This window comes from Leptodactylus fuscus, chromosome 7 (assembly GCF_031893055.1).
Source record: "Leptodactylus fuscus isolate aLepFus1 chromosome 7, aLepFus1.hap2, whole genome shotgun sequence".
In the NCBI taxonomy this organism is placed as follows: Eukaryota; Metazoa; Chordata; class Amphibia; order Anura; family Leptodactylidae; genus Leptodactylus; species Leptodactylus fuscus.
This window is the reverse complement of record NC_134271.1, coordinates 63,444,679-63,467,284: the sequence shown is the minus strand read 5'-3', so window position 1 is coordinate 63,467,284 and position 22,606 is coordinate 63,444,679. Positions and strand designations below refer to the sequence as shown.

Genomic DNA, 22,606 nt, shown 5'->3' with positions numbered 1-22,606 from the left:
ACGGGGAGAACATACAAACTCCTTGCAGATGTTTTTTTTGTCCTTGGTGGGATTTGAACACCAGGACTCCAGCGCTGCAAGGCTGCAGTGCTAACCACTGAGCCACCGTGGCCCCACCACTGGTTTGTTTTTGTCCAAATTTGTTAGGATAGAACTGGAGGCAAAATTATTACTTTCTGGGGTCTCTTCATGACATCCCTGAGGAGGCCAGAAGAGGATCCAGGGTGTCAGATGCCGCAAGGAGGTCCAGAAAAGGGGAGGGAAGGTGAGAATTTTTGATTTTACTAGTATTTTGTATTTTAATCCTAGGAGGTATATATATTCCCTATACACTAGGATACAATATTGTATGGCCATTGCTCATAAGCAGCAGGGAAACATGCAATTTGCCAGGGGGTCACTCTACATTGTAAAATTACCTGAACCAAATTCACTGCATAGTTCATGGAGAATAGACTTGCTGTGCAATGCTTGTGTAGTGCAGTACATTGTCTGGTAATGTATAGCCCTATTTACATAATATGTTGTCGAACACAAGTGCTCAGACTGACTGACGGCAGCAGCTTTTGAAGCAAGCCTGGCAGGAAGATAAATGTATTTTACCGGAGACTGGAGCAGAATATCTTTGATGGAGGGTACTTGGCTAATGTCTGTGACATTTCTCCTATACAGCTATATAGTAAAAATTCAATTTATATTAATGAATCTGCACAAGAGCCACTTACACTCTCACCAGTTGTCTTGTGCTTCTTTTGATGTCAGAACTTCTGAAATTTACTCCACGGTTCAGACATCAAAAGAATACAGATCAGCACTAAAAGGCCTTCAAAAGGCTCCTAAATAAATGCAGGCATCTTAGTTTTAGCAATAAGCAAAATAAGAAGATCCTCTGGGGTGCCAAGAGACTTAAAGCTCTTCTATATGTATGGAAATTTTATACTGTTGAATACCTGAAGCTTTAAGTTAACCCTAGCAAGTCTTCATAAAATACAACCCCTAACTTATGTTATTACTGATAACATAAGAAGACATTGGTAGCAGACAGGGGCAATGTCAGGGGTCAAACTCCAATAGCCAGAGATGAGGTCAAATAAGAAGTCAGGGTATGTAAAACAGTAAGGCCTTGTTCACATCTGCGTTGGTATTCTGTCTGTGGGATTCCGCATGGGGACCCCTCTTCCCGAACGGGAATACCAAACGCAATTGCTGTGCAGTAAAAACACGTGGACCCCATAGACTATAATGGGGTCTTGTGTGCTTGCCGCCAGATCTCTGCACAGAACATGTGGACAGGAAAGTAGTTCACAATCTACTTTACTGTCTGCATGATTCGTATGGCAGCGCAGCAAGCACACGGACCCCATTATAGTCTATGGGGTCCATGTGCTTTTACTGCACAGCACTTGCAATTGCGTTTGGTATTGCGTTCGGGGAGTCCCCATGCAGACGACCCCAGACAGAATACCAATGCAGATGGAAGCGAGGGGTAACATTCAGCAGACATTAACACCTTGGTAAGATACTAGTAAAGTAGGATCAGGGTGTGGCAGAGTTTTATACCTACAGAATGACAGAGATTGGCACATGTGTTGTCCCTTTAAGCAGCAGGAAAGGAGGACATACCTGTCCTATGGGTAGAGCCAGAAGCAATATCAGGACAGATATGTGCATGGCAACATGGAGATCAGGGAATGGGCATTGTGCAGAGAAGGTAACTTGTCAGCTATGTCTACTAGGAGAGTCAGTATACCAGCAAGGGCTGGCCATTAGTGTTACAAGTGGTCTCAGCTGCAACCCTGCTTAGGCCAGTGACTGGCTGCAATAGTTAAATGCTGCCATTATGACAATGTGATGGCCAAACACCAGTGAGGAGAGCAAGCAGTGTGACTTATTTAAGTATATTAGGTATTCATCACTCTCTTTAACACATTTCCTGGTATTTTACCCAGCTTTCCCAGGAATCTGAATGGCAAATCTAACAAGCATTCCATATTGCTGAATTACCTGGTAAGTTACCTAGATTTCCCACAACACTGAAAGGCAAATCTAGCTAGTTTAGGCATGAATAGGGGGATTGATTTGGTATATGTAGTTTAACAGTTAATGTCACTGCATTAACTTTCGCAGACTCCTGAAAGGGAAATTCTGGCAATCTATGGTATGAAGGGGAAAAACATGGCTGCTACCATAGAGAAGAATGCACTGCTTTTGTATTTTATTTTTCATGCCCTACCATGATGATATGAGACAAAAGAGCAGAAAATCAGGAGATGTTGTGAGGTGTCATATAGGATATTATTTATTTGTTTTTATCTATTCAGATTCTGGGTTTAGTGGTCCTTAAAAGGTAGTTAGAGATCCACCCATTACTTCTAATCTGTCCTTGCAACAAAAGACATAATCACTTGACAACAAACAGTGGAGAACTAGTTAAAGGGAAAGGAAACACCTAGTGGCTGATACCTTGGAGTTATTTTTTGGGCGGAAAACTTCACATTTGTTAAGTAAGTAATCACATATTACATTGACTACTATACAAGCATAAGCCTGCTGAAATTACAGTGACCAATTAAATAATCCTCCAAAGTATCTGCAGTCACCACTAGGGGGAGTCCAGGAGCTTATTGAATACTGTATAGACATTGGATTAAGAATAAAAACAGTATCAAGGAAGCTCTTAGACTCCCCCTAGTGGTTTCCATTTTATGTTCTATGTGATCGAGTCGAAACAACTATGCAGCTAAAAATATATATGGTGAATCTAAACGCAACAGTGTTATAAGGGGATGTTCACTTTAACCCTTTGCATACAATGCTTTGTCACTTCTGCTAGTGATGCCTACTGTACCCCCACAAATGCCACCTTTGGTGTCACAATACAGTCCTATCTCCTACCTAGAGACATGCAGATTATGCCTTGCTCTCTGTTCAGGAAATTACACTGCACACTCACAGACAACATTAGTTGTTACTGAACACGTCTGGAGGTTATGAGAAAGGCAATACCATATAAAATAATGAAGGGACCTGTAAACGTTTCATATGCTGATCTTATAGGGTCATGAATACTAATAGCTCTAAAACACCAGTCAAATAATCAGTTTATTTAACTACTTTAAAGAGATATTGACACACAGACTGGAGTAGATAGAAATGTTCATGACCCGCATGAAGTATACAGATGGAAAAAGAGAATTACTGTAGTCTGGGGCTGTGTAGACACTACTAGTCCTAGGCCTGCAATAAAGGGGTTGTGCAGGATGGGAATAACGTAGCTGTTTCTTCAGATAACACTGCCACAGCTATCCACAGGTTGGTTATGGTATTGCAGCTCAGCTCTGTTAATTTGGCAAAAACTCTACAAAGATGTAATGGCAAAAATTAGACCACAGAATCAGTAGCGCAGCACATAGCTTAGTACAGCTAGAACTTCATTATTCATCAAGACTCAGGGCACATATATAATACTATTTATACTGTTATTTTATACTGTAACTCATTATTTCAAGGGGTTGCTCCAACACCTGACACTCCCACTGAATAGTTTCTGCCACGGCTAGATTTGCGCAGTGTACAGAGCCAGCAGCAAATGGCTTCATAGACTGCATTGTGGCTATGCAGTGCTATTATAACTCAGCTCTCATCCTTGGAATAGGATCTAAGTGGCGGTACCCCTTTAATGCCACTACAGTGTATTGTGCCAAATCCTCTGCACCCTAAAAATCTGGCACTCCAGAAGCTGGTTGTGGGGGCCGAGCACCCAACACTCCTACCAATCGGCTATGGCTGCCGGCTCTATCCTAAGGGTAGGTCATCAACATCTAGTATTGGGTAACACTTTGTTTCAAAAGTGCAAGCCCTTAAAGCTAAGCTCCTTCAAGGATGTAGTGCTTGGCGTTGAAGCAGAAGCAAGCAGTACGGTTCTGATGGCAACCCAATTCAAAACCACCTCGGATCCAGAGGCCAAAAATGGAGAACTCCTTTACAAAATAGTTTTAGCTGTAAATCTCTCTTGTCCATTTTGCATACTCTAAAGCTGCAGGGTAATAACCAGTATTGTCACTCACATATTATACTATTAATCTAGGATTACGGATAAATGGAAAGAAATAATTAGTTTAGTGTTACACAAGAAAAGTTCGATTTTTCTTCATTTTCATTGTCCGTTTGGATTATAATGTGTAATTTGCCCGTAAAAAGAGATTAATTTCTTCATGATTATATTATACACAGGAAAAAAATGGAAAATTATTTCCTTTAATCATCTTCATTCTCATAGAGACAAATTACATACAACAGTGTGGGTAGAGGAAAAAATCCATTTTAATCTCTCATTGTAAGAACTAATACCTGTGCAAAGGTCCTGCGGTGCTTGAGGACCCATAGGGATCGGTGTAAATATTGTCTCTGCTTAGTCTGATTTCACATAGAGTTTTTTGGACCAGATTTTCCTGCAAAATCTGCCTCCAAAAAACGCCTCCTTGACTTCAATGGGAGCTGTTTACTTCTTTTTTCTGCTAGCATTCTTTCCCGATCACGGAAAAAAGAAGCGAGGTGCACTATCTTGACACGGATTCCACGGCTCAATCCGCCGCGGCGTCCATCACTCGAGACTCCTTCCCGACTAGGTCCATTCATTTGGGCCTAATCCAGAGCGGAATACCGCGGGAGGCATTTTTTGGAGCCGGATTCTGAGACGGCCTCTGCGTCAAAATCCGGTCCAAAAAACTCTATGTAAACTCAGCCTTAGGGTGATGGGAAGCATTTGACTTGGTTGCTCACATTCCAACAAAGACCTGCTGCGAGTCCGGATTTTGCTAAAATAATTTTATGGTTTTATTTTGGTAATCCTGCAGATCTAGGTTATAGATTATAGAGCAAGATGCTAATATTTACTTCTGGTACAATGGTCCCTTATTAACAAGTTTATTGCATGGAGTCCTATTGCTGATGCATCCCCAGTGATCAGCTGTAATCTGTAGGAGAACCTGGCAGCAGGTATTCAATCTGCCTGCTGTGCCCCCAAAGGGGAAATTAAGTATTACACAGTTACCATTTAAAATTGATGAGCTGTCTGCAAAATGAATGGATACATCGGGGGCTCAGAGTAAAAGACTTTGTAACCATGTTATAAACAGTAGATCCCTCTATTAATTTAGAATCTCCAAATAGGGTTTTTAAAATAAGTTTTCTGAACTAAATAGCCCCTTTAAACAGAAAAATAAAATCAGAATTAGATTCTTTTCTGTACCACATATAGTCCATTTCTAAAATGATGCAGAGAGTCTGGCTTATTAATAGTGATCTAGTATTAGAATTTCCAGAGTTTATTGTATATTGTGTGTGTGTCTGAGTTTCCTGCTGTGAAATGAAGCTATCTGTAATAATTTTACCTCTTTTCAAGGGAGTTAATGCCAGTTAAACAAGTGTAGAGTATAATTGTGGTTACATTGCTGAGTGTTTTATTATGCTTTGCTTTTCCCTATGCAGTCATTATCTTTTGCTTGGTTTCAGCCAGTGTTTAGTGGTTTGGATGGGGAGGAATTCATTTGCTCCTTTATTATAATATTAGATATTTGTTCTTGCTGAATAACCTCTGGTGACTGAGGTGTTTGTTAAAAGGGAAATTAGCGGCAGAAGTTTGATGGCTTTTAATTAACAGCTTGTACTCTCCTGTGACCACCATGTATACCTGAACAACTTTACGCTACCATGGGTGATCTAGACCAGACATAAAACAGAAGCAGTCACCAAGGAATGTACATTCAGAAAATGAAATATTATTAAAATCAGGTCTTGACTATGTAACTATCCACATAATAAAAATATTGGTACATAGCAGTATTCACAGTGGCACTAGAGAAAACATAGTAGGCTAAAGCTGGTCATATATACATTAGATTTGTATAGGGCCTCCCTACTCTCCCCTATGGAAGACGTTGGGGAAGATGTGCACTGGACAGTTTGATTTAAACTGCTCAGTCCTTTTGTAGGAAGGGTAAGTGTCAGCTTTCTTCTCCCTTACAGGAAGAGCACTTGCATTTGTAAGGTAGGGTTAACACTACCGTTGGATTCCATTATGATAGTGTCCAGTAAAAAAACCCGAACACCTATGGTAGCAGACAATAATGGACAGTGGAAGTTACTGTCCGTTTTTAAAAAAATTAACAGATGCTTGACATCCATCATGAAACCGTTTTTCTTAACGGGCACAAAAGTCCTGCATGTAGCATTTCTTGTCAGCGAAAAAACATGGACATGTGACAAATTGGGTGTAAACAAACACAAGATAAAATCCCATTTAAATTAATGGCTATTATAACGGTTCAGCTAGTGTCTGTTCCTAGAATCTTTTAGCGGACAATAGCAACAGACACTACTGATGGTCACCAACGGTAGTGTGAACGCCCCCTAAGGGGGGATGGGCAAGATAGATGTCAGCCAAACAAGTGGTCTCTGAAACATGTGGCCAGTTTACAAGGCGCAATAGTAATGTGGGCCATTTGCTTCAGATAGTTGTCTGACAACTACTCTCCAATGAGTTCCCTAACAAATGCCTGATCCTGCAGCAGAGATCAGCACTCATTTCTGCTTCCTGGAGAGTTCAGCACAGTAACCTCCACAGAAGAACACCAATCTCTGCTGCCAGAGGTGTATTAGCTTTACATAGGAAACAGCAGATGGGGAATCAGGATTGCTGTCATGATGCTATGTGGCCCCAGCCATCTACAGCCGGCCACAGCCCCCCTGTCTCCTGGCCAACAGTGATCGTTACACCTCTGGCTGCAAAGGTAAACCAAGTGTAAACTAACATGCCAAAAAGGCACGTGTATTAATAGGTAATGCTACCTTATTTAAAGGGATTGTGCAGTTTCAGCAAATAAAAGTTCCCGTTCATTGCATGACAAGCAGAGATCTGGAAACCCAAACGTCTGCAATTGCTTAGACTGCTGCAGCATGAAATCGTATCAAAGAGGACAACAAAAACTAATGGAAAGTCAATGACATTTCACTGTTTTTGCCATCTTCTGTAATAAGATATTATGCTGCACCATTTCAACCATTTGCAGAAGTTTGGGCTAACTCTGCTACCTCTGTATATTGAAAAACTACATATATTTTCATGATACAAACAAAAACCTTCATTTACTGAAAGTAAACAACCCCTTTAAGGGTTAAAACAATATAGTTTATGTTGCATGTTACTATGTTTCTGTACAAGGAAGGAACATTAAATAATTCATATGGGAACTACCATTCGTCCTTTGCACAGCTCTCCATCCTTGACATAATAATAACCATCCTGGAAAATCAGGTCTCTGGTGACCCCCACATTGCTGCTCTGTAATTTGTACCTTCGGCAGCTCTCCCAATGTCCAAGTTCACATTTGTAAATAAGGTTCACGTGTGCCACTCAAGCGAGTCTCATATTGGAAAATAGATTACAGCAGACACTGGTCTTTCTAATGGGGAGCAGGACATGTGTCCCGTAGGAATATACTTTCTAATCTTCTTTTTTTTCCCGTTTTGAATTGAAATCTGGTTGGCACAGATAAATGAAATGAGGTCTCTTCTGTCATTGCCTGTTCTGTTAACACCTACAGTACTTTGCTACTGTGAGTCGCAGGTGAGAAACACAACTTTCTAATATACTTTCTAATGTTACTTTGTGGATCAGTTTTTCATCTTTTTCAGGTCTCTTCTTGCAGTCATTGAATGGAAACATTCTAGTTTGTATTAAAATCTCTTATGATCATGCCCTGCTCATATAGTAACAATTAGAGATGAGCGAGTACTGTTCGGATCAGCCGATCCGAACAGCACGCTCCATAGAAATGAATGGATGCACCTGGTACTTCCGCTTTGAAGGCGGCCGGCCGCTTAACCCCCCGCGTGCCGGCTACGTCCATTCATTTCTATGCGAGCGTGCTGTTCGGATCGGCTGATCCGAACAGTACTCGCTCGTCTCTAGTAACAATGTATCAGCACCAGAGGCATAACTTGTAAGCTCCCGGGCGTCTCCAGCCTGTGACTGATATCACGCATCACAGGGTCACCATTGAGTCTTGTGATTTGGTCTCAGTGGTCACGTGGGGTGCTTTGATGCGCCCCACAGGGCCACTGCGGCCCAATCACAGACTCTTGCGGTGACCACAGGATGTGTGATGTTAGTCATAGACCGTTAAGACCCAAAAAGGATGTTTGAGACAGCTGGACACAGCGGGGATGCCTAGGAGAAATGTTTGTTTTACTCACATCCACTGGTCCTCTCTGCTTGTTATACTCTGGGGTTTGAGATGACCCCAGAGTAAAATAATGGCACTGAATTTTGCAGGGTTCATCTGTAGCAGCAAAAGGCTTCCAGAACATATTTTATTGGGAGAGGAGGCTCTTTGGAGAATTTTATATTGTGTGGGGCCACTGTGGGAAGCATATTATGCTATGTGGAACCACTGTGGAGTATTATATTCTGGGGGGGCTATGGGGAAAATATTATACTGTATGGGACCACTGTGGAGCATTATACTGGGAGAGAGCTTCTGGGAAGCATATTATAATGTGTGGGGTCACGATCGAGGAATATATTGTGTGAGGACTTTGGGAGGCATATCATATTGTATGGGGCCACCGTGGAGCACAATATTTGAAGAAACTGTGGAGTATTATACTGTGTGGGGTCACTGTGAAGCATTATATTATGGGGGCTCTGAAGAGGATATTATACTGTGTGAGGCCACTGTGGAGTGGGCTTTGAGTAGCATATTGCACTGTGTGGAGCCACTATGGAGCATTATACTGTGGGGGGGGGGGGGCTCTAAGGAGTACATTATACTGTGTGGGGTCCCTTCACTAATTACATCACACACCATATATTTTATAGCAGTTGTGCAATATTATTACAGGGTATAATTAGATTGCATAGTCACTATAAATCAGATACTGTGCAAAGTAAATAGTAAAGAGGTCACAACACTCGCAAATGCATGCTGTTTCTGTAAAATAGCTGATCAGCATGGGTCCTGGTTATTGTACTTACACAAATCTCTTAGATCTTAAAATAATAGGATCCTATGGATCATCTGTTTTCCAAAGCACTCAGTACTCAGCATTGTTTACATGATGGGCGCTGTGCTGCTCACTCACTGTATTTTTGCTAGCCACAGTTGTGGGTATCCCTTTCAAGTACCTGAGATACCTCTGCAGTACCCATAGCCATTGCTATCAAGAATACACTTTAGGGAGGAGGTAAGGGGCCCCGGTTAAAGTTTGCATCAGCGCCCACAAGACTTTAGTTACACCACTGGTTCTACAGTTTTCCAATATATTTTCTGAATCAATTCCGCACAGTTTTCTAGATATCTGCTTGCTATCGTTCATGTTAGGGCAGCATGGTGCCTCAGTGGTTAGCATTGGAGTCCTAAATTGAAATCCAGCCAAGGACAACATCTGCAAGGACTTTGTATGTTCTCCCTGTGTTTGTGTGGGTTTCCTCTGGGTACTCCAATTTCCTCCCACACTTGAAAACATACTGATAGGGAATTTAGAACGTGAGCCCTATATGGGACAGTAACCACAATGTCTGGAAAGTGCTGCGGAATATGATGCCACAACATAAGTAAGAAAAGTGAAATAAAATTATTTTGTTTACTTCCAGTGGATAAAAATAAGTCCATGGTCATGTGATATACAGATCTATATCACCAAACACCAGCCAATTGTTAAAGATATACAGCACTAAATGAGAAACTTACAGAACAGGCTGTAAAGTGTAAACATGAAGACGACAACCATGCTGACATGTGGAGCATCTGCTGAACTGCAGTCTACTTTGCCTTTCTTGCAGGAACACACTTGAATCATGACATCTGCACTGTATGACAACGGAGGTTTCCCCGAGTCTGTCACCACCACTGGCAGATTGTAGTTGGCTTTCTTCAGATTGTGAAGAAGACTGACTTGTGCGTGAGTACCTGGAAAAATGCACATGGAGTAGGTTAATCAATCAGTAGCCTTAGTTATTATTGCATTACCTCCTATGGGCAAAAATATAATGCTACCCTATGTACAAGAATATTACTACTATAGCATTGACTCCTCTGTACAAGAATTTACATACCATAATGATATCCTCTATGTACAAGAATTAAACTACTATAATACTGCCCCCTATACTCAAATATATTATTCTACTATTAATTAATAGTAACATTAATGTTACCCCTTATGTACAAAAATGTAACAACTAAAATATTGCCTCCTAGTTACAAGACTATAACTACTACAATATTTGCTCCTAAATACAGCATAGGCGGTGACATACATATCGTGTAGCTGCTATGGGGCCTGTGGGGAAAGAGGGCCTGATACGGCTTCCTAATTCTGTTCCTCTGCATTTTCATGAAGCCACACCTAGGGGGGAGCACAGTGTAAGGAGATTTTTTTCAGCTTCTATTAAGTTAAATGTATTGTATAAATTCCTCATTAATTTAATAAGTTTAGAAAAATAGTAGGAGTCAACAGCGTGTGCAAATATTTTTGCCTTAAAATATCTCTTGTAAAGGTGGGAGTCATATTTGGGGTGCCAGGGTGTTAATACAGTAACATTCCTCTCTGGGCCATGTTTTGACTCCCACTGGATTGTCTGGTCCCCTCTGTCTCCCTTACTCTCCATTTGATACGCCAAGTGGTAAGACGGTTCTAATATCTATATATTTACATACGTATTTACATATTTTAATAGACTTATTAAATGTTATGTTTTAAATATTTTCACTCATTGGGAATTGAGCTTTAAGTTTGTTAGTTTACGAGAATATCTGTCCCCTATGTGTAAGAATATAAGCAGTATAATGCCACTCCAATGTACTATAGTACTGCTCCGATGAACAACAATGCAACTATATAATATCCCCTATGTAGAACTACTATAATACTGTCTTCTGTACAAGAACATATAATTACCATAATACTGCTTCCTACATATAACACAAGACTATAACTACTATAGCATAGCTTTTCTATATATGATACAAGAATATAACTACTATAATAGTGTCCTATTATCTATCATATTACCACAGATAGTCTCAGGCTGACATTAGGAGATGTTCTGTTTGTTCCCTCTGATGATAAGATTATGCAGCTTGTATAGTCATAATTTGCATCAACCTTAAATGTCACACAATACTTAATACATTTTGTATATCTCATCTTGTAAGTCTAATATTTCTGACCTGAGATGTTACTCTCCGTCCTATGACACACTCCTACTAGAGTAAGATTGCAAAAGTTATTGCACTTGATAAATTTGTTCTGTACTTTACAACTTACTTTTCAAGAGTGGAACCAGCGGTATAAAAATGCACTATGTTAAGTTTTCCAAAAATAAGCCCAAACGTTGTAAAACCTATTTTTTTTTTTCTAGACTACAGGACTCAGTAATTTCGCCTATTGACTTCAGTTGTAAAGTACTCCATCTCACCACCACCGGATGTCAAATCATTTCACTCTGATTCTCAGCAAAGCCTTACACTCCGTACATGTCCTACACGTCCAATAACCACAAGTTGTAAATGAAAGCGCTAAAAGACTTCTAATAATATTCTTTCTGGTTCAACTTTATTACTGAAACCGGTTTGTATCTCTTATCTGAAGACTTTCCTCTTCTGTTCTCTGTCATATTTTAAAGGATACAAAAGAAGACGTTAAATTGACAGAAGTGCACAATGAATCTCCAAGACTGATCACAAAACGTCTAGAGCCCAGGCCCTCTATTCTGCCAAGTATACTTTCACCTCTTTTGGGAGATGACACCGAGTACAAAAACAAGAGTTCAGCTTAGTCTAGCTCTTCTCTTTGTCTTCTTTATGGAGGATTTTTAATTGACGTGAGTTTCCATGACTTATCTTAAAACTCAAGTGGGAACAAGACTTCTTAAAGAAAAATAGAGAGCGATCCAAAAATAGAATATAACCAGGCTGCTTTATGTAACACGATGGCAATTCCCAGGATGTAAAAATTATCTGACAAAAGTTCTTAAAGATGGATTAGAAATGAGTAATGTTGCAGTTCTCAGACCATAGAAAATATCGAATTCTATTTTATATTGTAAATCATGCCATGGCTCATTTTACCTGTAATATATTATACTAGACCGGCCAAATGAAGAATCTACTACATGTTCTACTGGAGAAAAGGAGGATATAGGTGAATTTTCCTGCCATAGTAAAGGATACATCCAATAATCCAGAGTGCTGTATATTGTTAATGCAAATTACATTCCAGTAAATTGAGTATGCATATTGAAGTGATAGACCTATTAGTCTAATGTAGGGTTATCCTACTTGTGAATATGGGACGATTTCTAATATGTCTTATTAGGAAAATATGCCATCTTCCTCACAGTATCCCTGTAGTCTCCTTTCCGTGCCCACAGGGCCTCTGAGTAGTCTCTGAATATAGATTAAATTTAGGAAAAAGATGGGTATAAGTTCATGCTGAGTTTTTTTTTTTTTTTTTTTTTTTTTTTTTTTGTGGTAACTAAAGGGAAAGCAAAGACGGAGTACTTGGGGGTAAGACATATGAATTGCTCGAACTAGGCAACACAGCTTTTATATCACACTACTCTGCAAACATAGAAAGGGGAATGAACATGCAGTATACAAAAACCATAGATCTCTATATTGTAAAATCATAGATACACTTTTATTTATTTTTTATAACTCAAGAGAGTAGATGATGTGTACAACCCTGGTAATATACTTTACTAAATTAAAGTGACTATGTCTTTAAATACAGATTTCGGTGTACTCTAAACACAATTAGATATAATTACAATGAAGTCTATGGAGAGGGACGGGGGAGGAGAAAGACAGAGATATGAGGCTGTATACAGCATTAAATGAGTCATTTATTTCAGAAAAAGTATGGAAAATATCCCTGATAACCCAGCTGTGTTGTGAAAGAAAACTGTTTCCTAATGGTACAGCCGTCTATCTGCTTTGAGAAGCTCTCCTCTTCCTTCCCTCTCCCCTCTCTATAGACTTCTATAGATTTGTTCAGTGGCAGAGTGAGTCAAATAAGTTAATAAACAGGCACTTTTCTTTATTAAAGTATATTGCAAAGTTTATCTTCACTTTCACTAAGGAATTCATGAAAAAAAAAAAGTTAAGTTGCATTTTAAGTTTAGGAAGAGTACACAAAATACAGAGATTCCACTTACTATTCAGCTGTGTGATTTTCCAGGATTTATCTGACATGGATTGCTTTCCCAGTTCAAATTTAAATGGGTCAGAGTTCGGATGAAGATCCTTATCAGATGCTCCTAGAGTGATCACGTTGAGGTCTTTGGAGTCTTCGCACAATTTTGCTGTGGTTGGGTAGATGTATGGTGCGTTGTCATTAACATCCTCTAATGTGATTTGTAATGTTCCTGTACCAGTTGCTGGAGGAGTGCCTAAAGAGACAAAAATTGTGGAAATGCATCTATATCAATTAATTGATAATTTCCTTATCTATATTCTGTGCATGGTATTAATCATTGAGTCTTTGATTGTTTTCTAGAAAGAAGGCGTTACAAGCCTTCATAAAGCTGCTCATAACTTAGTGTTATATCAGAGATCCCATAGTGTCCTATCTTTTAAGTGTCATTTAATTAGATGTTCTTTCTTTCATCTCTCTACATATATATAATGACCCAGAGTGGAATCCACCAATAAAAAACATGCCAAGCATGTTTCAAACACTCACCTTCATATACTCTGCTAACAAACTCAAAGGTAATAAAGCAGGCCCTCTGTTGAAGACTTTCATCTACAGTATTGACCAGGGTAAAGAGAAATGCCATAGAGTTGTCCCCACAATACACGGTCAATACATTGATATGAAAATCTACTATGTAGTAGTAGTCCTGAGGGGAACCTGAATATTACCTGCCATGTTTTCTCTATGATTTTAGTTGGACGTGGAACAAAAAAGCAAAAGTCTGTGTAATGGCTTATTGTCAAGAACCCATCTAACAAGTAGATATTGAGCCCAAATTTCCCATGAGGGCGACAGATTAGGGGATGTTCACATGTGCGTCGCTGTCTATCCACCGTGATTCTACCGAAATTGCAGGAAAAACAGCTTGGGGACAGCTTGATGGTTTTGCATGTCCAACTTTGTGTCTGTTCAAAAAAAGCAGCTTCATGGTGGAGAGATGGTTTGCCTTAAAAACCCATTGAAATGAATGGGTTTTTAAACTGACAACCAGCAAGCCGTCCACAAGCTGTTTTTCCTACAATTTTGGCGGAATCACGGCAGATGGACAGCGACGCGAGTATAAACCCCCCTTAGTTGTATATCTCTTATGACAAGGACAATTTTCTTCTCAATCTCTCCAACACACCCAGTTGTCCAGTTGTCAGGATCTGCCACTCTTTAAATACACATGGAGGAAGTGTTGTCTCCACAAGGTTTTTGATGCTTAGTAGAGATTGCATCTATAAAAGATTGCCTTCTTGATTACAATGTATGAAGATCGGATTTAGATGCCGTTAAGCGAGCACATAAAAAAAGCAAGTTATGATATGACAAGTGACACACCATCCATTTTAACCAGCCATGCAGAAGACACAGACGACTGCCTATTGTGTCTGAAACTTCCCGAGCAACTCCGCTCCTGAGTCTCTTTAATGAAAAATAAATTATTTTTCACTTTTGATTGGACTAATTGAATTTGTAATACGAATCCAACACATTCTTGGATCTTGATGTATTATTAAGAAAAGTCATGAGATGGAATGGTTGAAAACACAATGGCGTATTTGAAATATGATCACAAAAGTCGCCTTTCATGCATTTAATTAAATTGCTGTCTTTAATTCCGAATGCATTATTTCCAGGCCGGACTGATAGTGTCTGAAAGTGTCTTTATCTTTTTTTTTTTTCCTTCAAGTCAGTGATATTAAAATGGAAAAAAAATATTTCCGAATTAAGAATCTGACGACCGAAAGACCTGATTTTTTTATCCAGTGTTGATAATGTGTTATTTGCCCTGCCATGTAAATGTATCTCTGTATTATTCAGGGACCAGTAATCTAATAGAAACATAATGAGAATGTCAGTTAATGGCTTCTACTTCTAGACATTATTTTCTCTTTGTTTAGACTGGCTGTATAAAGCTGGATACTACCACTCTGTTTGTTGGGTCAGGCAATACACGCTCTGTCTTCCAATACTCATAGGACTCATGGGTGGACAGGGAGCAAAATGTACCCCTTGCTGGTGTGGATTCATGCTGTAACCCACAACCATCCCAGGACAGGAAGTATCGAGGTGTGTTGCCCATTCCCTCAATGCAAGCTACATTCATTTTAGAAGGCAACACAATGATTTCTTCCTCATTTGGTGGCAGATGTTTGGCAATGATGGAGGTAGGGTGAACTTGTAGGCTTATTCACTCCATAGGTCGATATGATCTTAAGCTGGCCATGCTCCATGGGCTCAAATAACAACTGGATGAGTTACCTCTTTGGCATATAGAGACTTGGACATGGGTAGCCACAGTGGATAAGAGCTTTCTATTTGCAGTATTTTTCTGCAGTCTCCTAGCTATGGGTCTAGGAATGTACTGCTAGTTCCCAAACAGTTGGGAGCCCTTGATGGGAGACTCAAGCTGGGGTCCATCTTGCCTTGATTCAGGCATATGCTAATGCCATTCCTTATTGACTTCCTGATTCTTTTAGTAAAATACCTGAAAATAAATAAACTTCCTTTTTTTCCAATATTTTGGTATATCCCAAAACTTAGGTGGTGGTCTCCATTTGTATGACCCAGCACCCTAGTTCTAAATTATTGGAGTTACTGGTAAGAAAGGATGCTTTAGAAAGACCAGTACTTACGCTCTTTTCAGATGTCATGTTCCTGGGTGGACATTTGCACATAGCTTGTGTGCTGGTGAGGCTCAAATTTGGCACCATAATATGGACACATAGCACTCTGTGTGCAACTTTTTTATGGTTCTATATAGTACAGAAATACAGAGGTAATTTCCTCAAGAAGTAGAGATTTCAGGTGGGAGTACCTTCACCTAATGTTCTCCTTTTTCTGTAGATATGAAATTGGAGGTATATGGAGGTACAGTGTGCCCTCATAATCTGCATGTTTCATGTTAAAGATCCATACAGCTCATAATCCTGGACCATCTTTTCTTTCAGCTCTGCGTTGTGCCAATTTTCTGTTCCTCCTACTAGATATTTGTGAATATATTGACAACTGGGTGTTGACAATTAGGCATGTGTTCCTGCAAATGCTCATTGGCCAATCAGGACTGACAGTGCCAGACAATCTGTAGGCACACACCTCTTTGACAAGATGAATGACACAACATACAGGAAAGATGCTGCAGAAATGTTATTTTATATGGTATACAAGTATGTACTAAAACAGACATGTCAGTAGAGGTGACAGGTTCAATACAAGCCATAAGCACTAAAGTATGGAGGTAAGAGAGTCCACGGAAAGTGGCAACTATACTAACCTTTGAGGTATACTTCATGTCTGACCAAGATAAACAGCTTAGACAAGGGGGATGCAATATCTGCGCTAATTTAAAGGGATTTTTACTGCAAATTACCAAACAAGGAAAGATACATCATTTGTGCAACTTCCCTGAACCGTCAACCCTCCACCTCAGCAGATCAAGACCTGCTAATAACATTACTTGTCCCTACAATTATAAATCTGCACATAAGTAAATATAGAGTGTTACTTGTATTGCAATCATATACTTGCACATGGTAATTTAGATAGGAAATCTCCTTCAGATCTGGTAATAAGCACAGCAGATGTATTAAACACTGATTTCATCACTTTAATTTTTAATCAAGACTGCGTGATGACATATTAAAGCAATATTTTGCTGGCAATTTATGAGATTTAAATAGCAAAAGAGAACTGCATCTGGAGCAGGACGCTTAATTATTGCAGCGGCGAGTCCGAGATAAGGACATTAATTGTACCGCCATCAAAACTAATTGTCTGTTTTCTACCAAAACAGGTAGCGCCAATTAATCTGTGTTTAGAGGACTAAGAATCCGGGACATGCTGGAATTAATCAGCCAGTGTGACGGAGGCACTGCCTCTTACCCCAGCGAATAATGATATATATATTATATGTACCGTAATGTTCTGAAATATTAATATCATAGAGATATCCTACAAAGAAGTTGAAAGACATTAGATTTGGTGTGGTTTCGTGCTTTATAAAGGACCTTCATGTCCTCGGGCACATGCGGTTTTATATACCACTAGAAAGCCGACGGTACACGGAATGCAGCGCACTGTCGGCTTTCCCTTTATGTGCCCAGGGGCTAGAGATATCCTTGCTGTTATAATGGCACCGATGTCTGCCCACTGTCAGAAGGGCGTCCCTGACAGTCTAGCTGGGCTGTGAGGAATGCCCCCCATCCCAACTGTACTCATCCATAGACTAGTACTGGGGGGCGTTCTTCACAGCTCAGTGTCATGGCTGGGTGGTAAGGAACACCTCCTCTGATAGTACAGGGCTATGAACAAATACTGTCAGGGGAGGTGTTCCTTATAGCCCAGGTAGTCTATCATTGAGCGCCCTTCTGACAGTAGACAGACATCATTAACGGCACCAATATCTCCAGCCCAGGGGCACATAACGGGAAAGCCATCACTGTGCTTTCTAGCGGTATATAAAGCCACATGTGCCTGAGGATATCAAAGGCCCTCTTTAGGGGAGATGACCCATCATGACAACCCCAGTCAATACAGAGGTGAACAACGATGGACCTAGGCAACTTATAACATACATTTGTACATAACTTCAATAATAATTCAGTATGTACCAAGATGTCAGGTTATATTCAAAGGAATATGTCACAGTGTGTGAGGGGAATAGGGCTATCATGCATTCTCTGGCAGGCTTTATACATGTAAAAACTGTTACAAATTGATGGAAAACTTTATATCTTGAAGCTCTGCATCTACCCCCCTATCTTATACTTTTCTCATATAGGACACCATGTTACAGAAAGGCATGGCTGATGAGTATGACATCGCTGCTTCCAGCACAATCTTTGATCCCGTAATAGTTAAGAGGCCGATACATTTGTTAGAAATGCTCTTTCCCTGTTTTAGTATCCCTGTTCACCGCTTGGAAATAGGTTGTTGTAACCTACAAGGGCTCCCTTCCATCTATGCAGATGGTGATGACCAGCAGAGAACATTTTCTTGAAGTGTCACATGCTACAATTTATTTTACATTGTTATAGGTGAGACCTGTGTCCCCATACCACATCTGCTTACCATATAGTTTTTCAATTTGATTCTTGCTTTCATTATGACCCCGATATTGTAGGACTGTGAGTTCCAGTATGTCCTTATTGTACTACGCACTGGTAAGCCACCAGTTGCCTCAGCATGATTTACCTAGTGCAGATTCAGCTTTCCCGAAACAGAAGCCAAGCAGTGAGATTGAGGTCAGAATGCCGTGGCAGCACAATATAGAAAGTATTGATGAATATCACTGCAGCTTACAGCAACTTGCTACATCATGCAAATTTACCAACGAAGGCAAAGACATTTGTATGCAAATAATACAAAGCTGCGCATCTGCAAAACTCAGACAAACCCTCTGAGACCAAGCGTGACCCTGGTGAAATTACTTGACTCAACTTGCATTAATGATGCTGCAGATATGTGAGCCAAAATACAATATGAACAAAGTATTAAATGCACAACAAACAAAAGTGCGGGATATACACAAAGTTGTTTTGTGAAAAATAAGTCTGTTAAAGGGATAGGACATAAAACAAACTCAAAGAGGCTCACACATCAGTGCTCTCTGCACTTCTCATTGGCTGACTAACTATCATAATACATATACACATCTCGCAGCAGGCCTGGCGGTGGAACATATGTATATTTGTAGAAAAGGGGGGTTTCCTACAGGATTTGGAGTTGGTCCAAGGTAGAACGGTGTGGGACTCCAAAATTGGAGGTATGCACATTTACTGCTCCTGATCTGTTAGTGGTCACAGATGCATCAGTGTGGGTCCAACATACATCAGCAGATATCTACAGTGTGTATGTATATATTTCTGAATATGAGCAGCACTGGATATATAGTAATGTGGTTCATACTACTGTTATTTAATGTCCATTAGAGATGAGCGAACACTGTTCGGAACAGCCATTCCGAACAGCACACTCCCATAGAAATGAATGGAAGCAGCTGGCACGCGGGGGGTTAAGCGACCGGCCACCGGCAAAGTGTACGTGCCAGGTGCTTCTATTCATTTCTATGGGAGCGTGCTGTTCAGATCGGCTGATCCGAACAGTGTTCGCTCATCTCTAATGTCCATTGCTCTCATTGATCACAGGATGACAGCAATGGACATTAAAGGACAGATGCAGACAGAGCACCCTTTCTTGGGTGTCCATTAGAGATGAGCGAACACTAAAATGTTCGAGGTTCGAAATTCGATTCGAACAGCCGCTCACTGTTCGAGTGTTCGAATGGGTTTCGAACCCCATTATAGTCTATGGGGAACATAAACTCGTTAAGGGGGAAACCCAAATTCGTGTCTGGAGGGTCACCAAGTCCACTATGACACCCCAGGAAATGATACCAACACCCTGGAATGACACTGGGACAGCAGGGGAAGCATGTCTGGGGGCATAAAAGTCACTTTATTTCATGGAAATCCCTGTCAGTTTGCGATTTTCGCAAGCTAACTTTTCCCCATAGAAATGCATTGGCCAGTGCTGATTGGCCAGAGTACGGAACTCGACCAATCAGCGCTGGCTCTGCTGGAGGAGGCGGAGTCTAAGATCGCTCCACACCAGTCTCCATTCAGGTCCGACCTTAGACTCCGCCTCCTCCGGCAGAGCCAGCGCTGATTGGCCGAAGGCTGGCCAATGCATTCCTATACGAATGCAGAGACTTAGCAGTGCTGAGTCAGTTTTGCTCAACTACACATCTGATGCACACTCGGCACTGCTACATCAGATGTAGCAATCTGATGTAGCAGAGCCGAGGGTGCACTAGAACCCCTGTGCAAACTCAGTTCACGCTAATAGAATGCATTGGCCAGCGCTGATTGGCCAATGCATTCTATTAGCCCGATGAAGTAGAGCTGAATGTGTGTGCTAAGCACACACATTCAGCACTGCTTCATCACGACAATACAATGCATTAGCCAGTGCTGATTGGCCAGAGTACGGAATTCGGCCAATCAGCGCTGGCTCTGCTGGAGGAGGCGGAGTCTAAGGTCGGACCTGAATGGAGACTGGTGTGGAGCGATCTTAGACTCCGCCTCCTCCAGCAGAGCCAGCGCTGATTGGTCGAGTTCCGTACTCTGGCCAATCAGCGCTGGCTAATGCATTCTATTAGCCCGATGAAGTAGAGCTGAATGTGTGTGCTTAGCACACACATTCAGCTCTACTTCATTGGGCTAATAGAATGCATTGGCCAATCAGCGCTGGCCAATGCATTCTATTAGCTTGATGAAGCAGAGTGTGCACAAGGGTTCAAGCGCACCCTCGGCTCTGATGTAGCAGAGCCGAGGCTGCACAAGGGTTCAAGCGCACCCTCGGCTCTGCTACATCAGAGCCGAGGGTGCGCTTGAACCCTTGTGCACACTCTGCTTCATCAAGCTAATAGAATGCATTGGCCAGCGCTGATTGGCCAATGCATTCTATTAGCCCGATGAAGTAGAGCTGAATGTGTGTGCTAAGCACACACATTCAGCACTGCTTCATCACGACAATACAATGCATTAGCCAGTGCTGATTGGCCAGAGTACGGAATTCGGCCAATCAGCGCTGGCTCTGCTGGAGGAGGCGGAGTCTAAGATCGCTCCACACCAGTCTCCATTCAGGTCCGACCTTAGACTCCGCCTCCTCCAGCAGAGCCAGCGCTGATTGGCCGAATTCCGTACTCTGGCCAATCAGCACTGGCTAATGCATTGTATTGTCGTGATGAAGCAGTGCTGAATGTGTGTGCTTAGCACACACATTCAGCTCTACTTCATCGGGCTAATAGAATGCATTGGCCAATCAGCGCTGGCCAATGCATTCTATTAGCGTGAACTGAGTTTGCACAGGGGTTCTAGTGCACCCTCGGCTCTGCTACATCAGATTGCTACATCTGATGTAGCAGTGCCGAGTGTGCATCAGATGTGTAGTTGAGCAAAACTGACTCAGCACTGCTAAGTCTCTGCATTCGTATAGGAATGCATTGGCCAGCCTTCGGCCAATCAGCGCTGGCTCTGCTGGAGGAGGCGGAGTCTAAGGTCGGACCTGAATGGAGACTGGTGTGGAGCGATCTTAGACTCCGCCTCCTCCAGCAGAGCCAGCGCTGATTGGTCGAGTTCCGTACTCTGGCCAATCAGCGCTGGCCAATGCATTCTATTAGCCCGATGAAGTAGAGCTGAATGTGTGTGCTTAGCACACACATTCAGCTCTACTTCATCGGGCTAATAGAATGCATTGGCCAATCAGCGCTGGCCAATGCATTCTATTAGCTTGATGAAGCAGAGTGTGCACAAGGGTTCAAGCGCACCCTCGGCTCTGATGTAGCAGAGCCGAGGCTGCACAAGGGTTCAAGCGCACCCTCGGCTCTGCTACATCAGAGCCGAGGGTGCGCTTGAACCCTTGTGCACACTCTGCTTCATCAAGCTAATAGAATGCATTGGCCAGCGCTGATTGGCCAATGCATTCTATTAGCCCGATGAAGTAGAGCTGAATGTGTGTGCTAAGCACACACATTCAGCACTGCTTCATCACGCCAATACAATGCATTAGCCAGTGCTGATTGGCCAGAGTACGGAATTCGGCCAATCAGCGCTGGCTCTGATGGAGGAGGCGGAGTCTAAGGTCGGACCTGAATGGAGACTGGTGTGGAGCGCTCTTAGACTCCGCCTCCTCCAGCAGAGCCAGCGCTGATTGGTCGAGTTCCGTACTCTGGCCAATCAGCGCTGGCCAATGCATCCCTATGGGAAAAAGTTTATCTCACAAAAATCACAATTACACACACGATAGAGCCCCAAAAAGTTATTTTTAATAACATTCCCCCCTAAATAAAGGTTATCCCTAGCTATCCCTGCCTGTACAGCTATCCCTGTCTCATAGTCACAAAGTTCACATTCTCATATGACCCGGATTTGAAATCCACTATTCGTCTAAAATGGAGGTCACCTGATTTCGGCAGCCAATGACTTTTTCCAATTTTTTTCAATGCCCCCGGTGTCGTAGTTCCTGTCCCACCTCCCCTGCGCTGTTATTGGTGCAAAAAAGGCGCCAGGGAAGGTGGGAGGGGAATCGAATTTTGGCGCACTTTACCACGCGGTGTTCGATTCGAACATGGCGAACACCCTGATATCCGATCGAACATGTGTTCGATAGAACACTGTTCGCTCATCTCTAGTGTCCATCTATATTCATCACGTGTAAAGAAGCTTTCTTCCATCATGTTTTTTACAATTCTGTATAAATAATAAGTCTTGCATGTAGGGCTTGTTCTTCTTTTACAAAAGTAAATAAACATGACAGTGACAATGTCTGTTATATTGTTTACATTAGAGTCAATGAA

General features: G+C 41.5%; 1 protein-coding gene across 1 annotated transcript in view; it reads right to left on the bottom strand.

Moving 5' to 3' along the window:
- LOC142213643 (cadherin-13-like) overlaps window positions 1-22,606 on the bottom strand; it is a 157,677-nt gene that overhangs the window by 14,888 nt on the left and 120,183 nt on the right. The window contains exons 6-7 of the mRNA XM_075282044.1: window positions 13,223-13,456; window positions 9,753-9,971 (exon numbers count right to left, since the gene is read on the bottom strand). Of these exons, the coding sequence (XP_075138145.1) occupies window positions 9,753-9,971; window positions 13,223-13,456 (453 nt within the window). The remainder of the gene's footprint in view (window positions 1-9,752; window positions 9,972-13,222; window positions 13,457-22,606) is intronic.